This window comes from Rhododendron vialii, chromosome 11a, assembly GCF_030253575.1.
Source record: "Rhododendron vialii isolate Sample 1 chromosome 11a, ASM3025357v1".
Classification (NCBI taxonomy): domain Eukaryota; kingdom Viridiplantae; phylum Streptophyta; class Magnoliopsida; order Ericales; family Ericaceae; genus Rhododendron; species Rhododendron vialii.
The window spans coordinates 15309253-15318745 of NC_080567.1; the positions used below are offsets into that span (position 1 = coordinate 15309253).

At 38.4% G+C, this 9493-nt stretch overlaps 1 protein-coding gene across 3 annotated transcripts; it reads left to right on the plus strand.

Moving 5' to 3' along the window:
* The first annotated feature begins 7365 nt into the window (after positions 1–7365).
* Positions 7366–9060, plus strand: LOC131308585 (uncharacterized). 3 transcript variants are annotated; one of them, XM_058335531.1, is made up of 3 exons: positions 7366–7534; positions 7738–7830; positions 8149–9060. In XM_058335531.1, the coding sequence occupies exon 3, from the start codon at positions 8336–8338 to the stop codon at positions 9035–9037; it is 702 nt and encodes a 233-aa protein (XP_058191514.1). In that variant the 5' UTR covers positions 7366–7534; positions 7738–7830; positions 8149–8335; the 3' UTR covers positions 9038–9060. The 3 variants fall into 3 exon arrangements, with proteins under 3 accessions (XP_058191514.1, XP_058191511.1, XP_058191513.1); XM_058335528.1 differs by having other exon boundaries at positions 7368–7534; positions 7738–7927; positions 8013–9060; XM_058335530.1 differs by having other exon boundaries at positions 7368–7534; positions 7738–7860.
* Positions 9061–9493: the final 433 nt, after the last annotated feature.

Consider the following 9493-nt stretch of genomic DNA (forward strand, 5'->3'; position numbering starts at 1 on the left):
TTTAGGTTTAAAACTTACAAAATGTTTAGCTCTTTTGTGGCCCAATCCTTATGAAGTTTTGTCTAATTTTAGTTTAAGCGCCCCGCAAGTGAGGGATGGAATTAGACCTGGACACGTAAAAAAAAAAAAAAAAAAAAGTTTTTTATTTTTTTTTATCTAATAAGCTCCTCGCAAGCGAGGGATGAGATTAGGCCTGAACACTCTTGTTTTTTTGCATCTAAAAATTTTTTTATTTAACTTTCAATTTTTACTTTTTATTGATCGGCAAGTTAACTCCAGTTTTTTCGAGTTAACAAAAAAAAAACCTTCAGTTGAATCAGTTTAGTTTTGGTGCCCGCTGCTGAAAGTGAGGACGTGGTGGTGGAACGCTCGTTTCTCATCAGGATACAAAAAATGGGATTTTAAGCTTAACAGTAGTGAATGAGTCTTTTAATTCCAACCCATATAGAACTCATTTTTAATCCATGTAAATATGGGTTGATAACTTGATATAGATTCCATATCAACCCATTATACAATATGGGCGGTTTGGGCGGGTTAAAAAATATGGATTGAGATTGCCACCTCTAGATAAATCCATTAATCAACAACTAAGCATAAATTGGAGGAATTAATATAATACAAGTGCAATACAAGCTAGCCTAGAATAATAGGATAAATTTCCACTTTTAACTATTTATCACAAGATTTGGAATTGTTGACCTCTGTGGCAATGAAATATGTGACCTCGTGAAGGAGCAATTATTGCTTTCTCATAATCACGTGACCAAACTCTTTGAGGTTACTGGTGACAGGATGTTGTGATTTTTTTTTTGGAACAGCGCAAGCTTTTTGTAGTAATTGGATGGTCTCAGATTTTTTTTTTTGGGGTAATTTGGATGGCCTCAGATTATTCAAGACCATATCTTATCTTAGACCCACAGAGGAAGAAATGTCAAGGAAGGCTTCAGACTTGTGCAACAAAAGTCTCTATTGGGAATGCTTGGCCTTTCCTTTCCTTCCCTGCCCTTTTGTCTTTCTGTATTTACTCTTTCCTTTCTACCAAATAAAACGAAAAAAGAAAATGTGGTAGGGCCTTTGATAGCCTGCTCACCATATCAAGGGTTTGAATTAGCGGCGGAGTCAAGATTTTGACCCCGGAGGGTTGGCTTAAAAGATATATATTTTTTATCGGAACGTATCCTTATTATATCATAAGATTTTTGCTTTTCAATTCATTACATTTGTACATTGAAATGATTCTTTAGGCTACTTCAAATGTCATATGCATATTTTTTATTTATGAAAAAAATTGAGAAATGAAAATGTAAAACAACCGAATTTTTTTTTTTTTTATCAAAGTGAATCAAAATTATTAAGATTATAAGTAGCTATACATGGATAATTATCAATGATATTCAAAATCAGGTATATACAAAATAAATTTTTTAAAACTTGGACGTTCGGGGAGTAGGGGCCAGGGGGCGGCCGAGGCCCCCGGGGTTCTAACATAGCTCCACCCCTGGTTTGAATCCTCCCCACTCCTTAAATTATTGATTTAATTTTAGGAAATGATTTTGCCACTCATTTTTAGTTTAATTCTTGGTCCCTAAAACTAAGTGGCGACTCCAAACAAACAAAGTGCGCTGCAAGGGACACTGTCAATACAGACATGTTGCAACGAGTGTCTAGTGTTTCACTTATTGGCCATCCTGTGTGTGAGACTTTGCTCTCATGTGCGGGTATCCATAAAACCTTACGGATCGATCTCCTCTATTTTCGGGGATATTTTTGTTATTATCTACCAAAACTAGTTGTTTGTTTCAATCCAAAACGTTCATCTAATTATTTATGAGGTCTTAATATCCTCCTTTTTAATAGAAAGGACATCTCCACATGAATGAAAAGGATGCATACCCTATTTTGAAAAGTTGTGTTCTGTTGATACGATATAGGTGTGTACGTATATTTTCTCATCTAAAAAAAAATTTAACGCTGCTGATTTTGCCACTCCTTTTTCTGTTTGCGTCACTCCCTTGCAAGTGTAGCTAATAGTACAATGAGAGAAATTTGTCAGGGACCCTCTTTGCCCACCAAATTAACAGTTGGTCGTTAGTTGTTTGACATAAAGCGTTTCAATGTACTCCATTGATTTTGCAAATACTTTTTAATTAGTCATTAAACAGTGTGATGATATGGACAGGAAGATAAATAGTTAAGAGTGTTGCTATATGTACCGAAAAGGGAGGAGGGATTTCGTACCGACGGCCACCGGTGGGCCGTCTCCGACCACCGGACGGCCGATCCGAACCGTCCAAAAAATTTTTAAAAAAAAACCGAGGGGCACCTCGCGGGAATCAATGGCATCCGAGGTGTGTAGGGTGCTTGATCTGAGCACCCCTTTTCGTGTGTATATGTATAGGCCCCTCGGTTTTTTTTTTTAAAATTTTTGGACGGTTCGGATCGGCCGTCCGGTGGCTGGAGACGGCCCACTGGCGGCCGTCGGTACGAAATCCCTCCTCCCTTTTCGGTACCTCTATGATTTCCGAATAGTTAATGGGGGTTGGGGAGGGGAGCATGAAATTAAGAGACAACAAGAAGAATTATTTTTTTTTAACCGAGGAACAACATTGCAGCGGAGCTATTATTAGACCTGATTGCGCAATTCAAATCTCGAAAGAGACTAGCACAGCAACCCACCGCCATGACCCTCCACTTAAATCATGGTTTGTCTCTAGGGGGAATTGAATCTGGTGATCCCCATAAGATTTGGCCGTCGCCACTTCCTAACTAACGACTGCCACTAGTTCCGTCGGTCGCTACATGCATGAATACAACAATCTGGTGGCCGCCACGTGTGGCATTTCTTCTTTATATCAGCAGAGAAACAGAACCGAACAGAAGCTTAAAAAAGACAACAAAAATCAATAAATAAATAAATGGGCTGGCCCAGGACTGTATGAACATCCCACCTTAGATCCCTCATTTTTCGGCGAGATTTGAGAGCTTTGATTTTGCGACTTTTATAGATTAAAAGTTTGAAGAGTAGGTTGAACGGCGAAGAACGATGGCTGTTCGGAGGTTGAAGGTGACACTGAGGGTGTTTTTACTCACAAATTTGAAGATCTACGAACTAGGGTTTGTTTGCTCACGAATTTGGAGGTGTGTGAGGGTGATTGTTCGGACTATTGGGTGATATTATGATTGAAGTGTGCTGAATTCGGATGCAAAGGGCTCAATTCATAGAGGCTTAGAGAAAATTACTCATGATTATCGAAAATGAATTAATAAATCCGAAATCAAAAGTTAATTCAGCTATAACTCCATGAAGAAGAGTTGTAATTAATCCCAATGCGCGCAACTAGGCCTGTCAATGGACCGGATTCGATCCGATCCGATCCGAAAAATCCGATCCGGATCCGATAACATCGATCCGATAATCCGAATCCGGTAATTCAATACGGATCCGGATCGGATCGGATTAAATCCGTTATCAATCCGAATCCGAACTTTATTTTTTTTAAAAATTTTAATTTTTTTTAAATAGTAAAATTTTTATTTTGAAAAAAAAAAATGTTTAAGAAGTTGTATTTTTATTTTTATTTTTTTAAATTTTTTTTCGGAAAATAATTTTTTTTTGCTAAAATTTTTGAAGAAAAAAAGTTTCCGGATCGGATTCGGATTTTCGGATCGGATTCGGATTTTTTGGATTCGGATCCGGATTACCACTATCAGATTTGAGTCTTATCGGATCCGGATCGAATTGTGTCTTATCGGATCCGGATCCGGATCCGGCCCAATGACAGGCCTACGCGCAACAGGCGGGGGGAAGATTCAAACTCTCTGAGAGTTATCGGACTTCTAGAAGCATTCTGTAGAAAAACCAAGAATAGCAGTTGCTAGAAAAAGTGGTGACTGCCACATGCAATGAATGGTGATAGGATAAAAGTAGCGGGCGTGGTTCTTGATGAGAAGCCAAGTGGCGATAAACCAAGGGATTGGCGATCGACTGTTTATCTAGTGATCAACCCATGAGATTGGTGACGCCACATTGAAAAGTGGCAATCAACATTTTGAGTGAAGGCAAGAATGCTGAAATGCTTGGAACGGTGTTCTGAAGGAATACTCCAACAATCGTAGGTTCGTCATCGTTTAACCGGGCCTTCGTACTTTCCTTTAGAGCTCACAAGAATCATTTCATCATCGAGATGCGCTCGAGGTGGGGCTTAAATGTTTGCTGAGCAAAATTAGGGTGTCTACAGGTTTGCCGTCCGACTTGATAAAAACCAAAAAAATGGTGGTTTGACGTAAATTCAAAGATCATTTCAAACCTTTCTCTCTAATCCTCCTTCAGGTGTTGTAGGGCTTTGCCCTCTGTTTATCCAACCCTTAGTTGGATTTCCCCGCTTTTATTCTTAATAAAATGTTACTTTTGCTGATTAAAAAAAAATCTTCTCTCTAATTCCTCTGCACCTTTGAATTCAAGCCAAAATAGGTCTCTAATTCTCCACCCTAATCTACACCTTTCCTTTTTGTCATTATGAGGTGTCAAAATCCTGTTAAATGGAATGGTCCTCTCCAAAATATATTGATTAGGATCTATGTCAGGAGACGTCTATTTACAAGTGTTGTTTCTGTTGTGCGGTGAGGTGCCCGAAAGAACCAACCACAACCCGACGATTGTTGATGATCATGATATTTGTGGAAAATAACAAACCAAACATACTCGAAATAAATGGAGAAACCAAACCAAGCCAAACAAATCAAATAAGAGAGACCAAAATATACGTAGTTCGACTTAGGGCTGTAAACCTATTCCACGGGCAAGCAAACGAGAGACGATTCCACTGTGTGAAGGGAACAATGCTCTAAAGAGCTACAATGGGGACAAACGAACAAAACCCTCACAAAGAGACTCTCACCAACCCCAAAATATAAGTTCTCTCACCAAAAACACCTAATTAGAATCTCTCATCAAATACAGAGTCTCTCATCAAGTCTCACAAAATCCATAGAGTTTTTAACAAAGAGACACAAATGGAATGGAGTTCCACAAGCGTGACCCGATGTTACACAAAAATAGATGATTCTCACGAAACCCTACTATATTTACTAAAAAGAATAGGCGAAACAGATGATCTTCCAGATGGCTAAAAGCCTGCAAAACACACAATAAAAGGATGAAGATTGTACGATGAACCCTAAGGTTCTACACATGAGACTCCCTAAGGCCTCTCAGAGGGTTTCACTCAAGAAGTCCAAATTCTAATGAGAAAGCAAAGCTATATTTATAACCACAGATTGCTTTCTAAAGCAAAAATCTTTGCCAAATTATGTTTCATTTGCATATAGTGTCCAAAACCAATAAGGAAATTAAACTCAAATACCAATCTTTCGAAAGTCCAAATCATCTATATAATAATAGGGGAATGCTACGTACAAAGAAAACTTACCCCGAAAGTACCCCGAAAACAGCAATCAATGGTTGAGAATCACTTTGATGATTGGGTCACATACATCAAAGTGAATTTCAACCATTGATTGCTGTTTTCGGGGTACTTTCGGGGTAAATTTTTTTTGTCCCTAGCATTTCTGATAATAATAAGGGAGGACTGCTTCTGAATCCAATACATAAATAATAGTCCAGATTTATCTCCTCTTTGTGCATAAATCTAGACCGTTAGTTGAGCTATGGATCTTTTCCTCTCTCCCCCAACCTTTGTTCTCCATGTTCTCCCTCACGAGCAAACCCTAACCATTTTCTCTCCCTCCCGAGAAAACCCATTCCCCCTCTCACGTTAATCTAACGCCCCTCTCTCTCTCTCTCTCTCTCTCTCTCTCTCTCTCTCTCAACCGTGGTTCAAAGAGTGAGAGGTCCTTTACCTCTTCGGTTAGGGTTTTTTTTTTTTTTTTTTTTCATTTTTTTGCAACATGAAGATCGGTTCATCCAATAGCGTCGATGGCATCATAAGCCGACAAAGTTCTGTTCTTCCTGTACTCTCTTCCACATCCATTCAGTTCAGGTCTTTTCTTTCTTTCTTTCTTTTTTTTTACTGCATCAAAACTTGATTAGGTAGGGATTATTTCTAAATTAATTTATGATGTTTGATTTTGCCCTGCTACAAGTTTACCTAATGGGTTTATCAGAAAATTGAGGTACACTTACCGTGTTCTATTCTCGATTAAAGTTTTGGTTTACAATTATCCATTCGCATGCTTCTGAATTTTTACTATATCGAAGGTAGACAATAACTTGGGTTTGTTTGTGCTGGCATTAAACTTAATTATATGAAATGGGATATGTGTGTTATGAGTTGGAGAAACAAAAGAGAGGGTACGTGGGTATGCTGGAAGTAAATTGGGGAGTCGAGTAGTTGCACAATTGAGTTATTTGTGTGGCTATGGGTTGCTCTATATTTGGGACGGAGGGAGCGAGTATAATAAGAAAGGTCAAACGTTACATGTAAATTGAGAGAGAAGAGAGTAGAGAGGAGAGGAAGAAACGGGAACCCCTTAGGGGTTTCCCCCGCCATGTTTGAGCGTGAGATGTGAGTGAGTATTTGTATGTGAGCTGTGAGAGTGATGAGTGGGATTATGTAGTTTTGTATGTTATTCGTTTGAAAGTTTAAGGAAAAGAGTTGGATTGTGTGAATGTCTCTCTTACCCACCGTCAGTTTGTTGAGATTTTTTATTTCTACAAAATTTGCTTTTCTGTTTCTTGAATGTACACACAAAACACGTCTTTGATAAAAAGACGTAATCGCTATGTGTTTGATAAAAAGCCTAGGTGAAGAACTCATACTAATTGATAACTTTAACTAATTGATTAACCTTAACAAAGGCTTAGTCCCCTCCCTCACTAATTGATGGACCCTTTTTTTATTAGCGAAAATAAATTTCATTAACTCATAACACGAAGTGCAGAGATAATAGGGTTTGGGTACATTGGTCTGACCACCCAATACCCTCTACCCTTTGTCAAGTATCCTTAATAAAACTTTTTTTGCTGATAAAAAAACAAAGGGTTAGTCTAAGCATTTAAGTTCTTGATTGGGTAGTATTAGCTCTATTTCCTTTCTAATTTTATTTTTTCACAATTTTGGAGCATAACCGGTGGTCTCCTTCCATAATATGAAGGTGTGAGGACTTCTCGCACCTTCGGATTATGTTAGTCACCAAGGTCCCCAGGTAAAGGAAGAAAGTTTCAACTTCAATTTCAATTTCTATTGTTATTATTATTATTACCATAGTCATTGTTTTCCATTGAGGTTATTATTACACTACAAAAAAAAACCGGATTAAACGGCGTTTGGAACACGACACTTATTTGGGCGCCGTCACAGAGAATAAAACTAACGTAAAAACGCCGGCTTGTTTTCCACTGACTTAACGCCTCAAACTAACGGAGGCACACGCGGAAACCTCATTTCATCATTCCATCAAGCACAGCGCGAACCTAGGGCTTCGAGACTCAGTCCACATTCTCTCTTCCTCCCTCGAGAATTCTGAACTTCACTCCTCCCTCTCTCCGATCGAGAAATCTGAAGATCAAGAGGTTTTCTACAATCTGAATCGCAGAGTTTTTTTCATTTTTTTTTTGTTGGAAATCAAACGAAAAGCCCTAATTTCTCTTCCTCCCTCTCTCACGTTTTCATTCGAATCTCTCTTCGGTGAAAATCGAACTAGGTTTTTTGAAATCTCTCCTCAGTGAAAAGCCAAAATTTTGATAACTTTTCACGTTTTTTTTGCGTTCAACAGGAATCTCATTCATCAGGAAGATGTAGATGCAATTGAAGTTCAGAGACCAAAGCTTTTGCTTCTCGTTCATTTGAAAAGTTTGAAGTGCCATAGGTATAGAGCTTCCCAGTCGACCATTTCCTGGTGAGTTCTCGATCGATTATGTTTATTGTTTGAACTTTCTTTGTTGCAGTGGTAGTTGAGAACTAGGGTTTTTGGAGACACCTGGTTGAACAATGTACGGGGGTAGATTTTGGATTAAACCTTAGCTTTTCATGATTCAAATGTTTGACTAGTTTTATTTTTTGAGTACGAGATTGATTTTTGGAGGAGTCAGTCCACATTTTTTATTTGTTTGTTTATTTTTGTGTGATTTGAAGTCAAGTTGTTTGATACTGTGATGCTTGTTTTTTCATGTGAAAAAAAAAACAGTTGACAAACACAAATGGATAAAGGGTGGATAAGTCTTCCTAGGTTGCATCCAGCATACATTCAAGGAGTGAAGGATTTTGTAAAGTATGCACGTGGAATCAATCCTAATTCAAATGAAATCATGTGTCCGTGTAAGAAGTGCAGGAACGTCAAATTAGTAAAAAAGGAGGTACTAGGTGAACATTGAATGATAGATGGGTTTCTACCTAGTTACACGTGTTGGATCTTTCATGGAGAATTTGTAGCATCTCCTGTAGCTCGTACTGAGGATAAAGGGCAGAGTGACTCATACGAGGGCGATGAAATGCATGAACTGCTTTATGATGCCTTTGGAATTCCCCCATTTGTTCCTCCTACAGATGACACGACAGGTTCTAGTAGTAACTACGGTCCAGATGAGAAAACAAAAAAATTCTTTAGTTTGTTGAAGGAAGCTGAAAGAGAGTTGTATCCAGGGTGTTTAAAGTTTTCAACCTTGTCATTCATTGTTCGGCTTCTTCATATAAAGACCCTTTCTGGTTGGACTGACGAGTCTTTCACAAAGTTGCTTGAGCTATTGAAGGAGGCCTTCCCTAAGGGTGACACATTACCCAAGTCCTTTTACGCAACTAGAGTTCTCCTTAAGGACTTGGGTCTCGATTACCACAAGGTAGATGCATGTCCAAAAGATTGTTCATTGTATTGGAAAGATATCGCTAATAGAGATAATTGCATAGTGTGTCATCATCCTAGATACAAACAGTTTGAGAAAGAGGAGATTGAAGCTAAGAAGAAGCAAAAAAAGATCCCACACAAGATTGTTAGATACTTCCAGTTGATTCCAAGCCTTCAAAGATTGTTCATGACATCTGAAACAGCTTCATTGATAAAATGGCATGCAGCTGGCTGAACTAATGACAGAAAAATGAGACATCCTGCTGACACTCCTTTTTGGAAACACTATGATAATCTGTATCCAGACTTTGCTTGTGAGCCTCGCAATGTTAGACTTGGTTTAGCAGTGATGGATTCAATCCGTTCACGTCAATGAGTATATCTTACAGTGTTCGAAAAGATGCCGCATCTTTTGATGGAACTATCGAATATGACTCATTTCCTACTCGACTATCAGGGACTGATGTTTTGAAACAATTGGGATCTAGGTTCGATAACAAATTGGTGGAGAATGATGTGTCTCAAAAATCTACTAAGAGGCGAAGAGCTGAAAAAGGGGATGACAAAGTGGCTGATAATTGGAAGAAGAAGAGTATTTTCTTTGAATTGGTTACTTGGGAGTTTAACTTGATTCGCCATAATATTGATGTAATGCATAATGAGAAGAATGTTTGTGATAATATATTGTGGA

Bases quoted from the DNA above. Each gene is read 5' to 3' on its own strand.
- LOC131308585 (XM_058335531.1), top strand. From the start codon at position 8,336: ATGATAGATGGGTTTCTACCTAGTTACACGTGTTGGATCTTTCATGGA.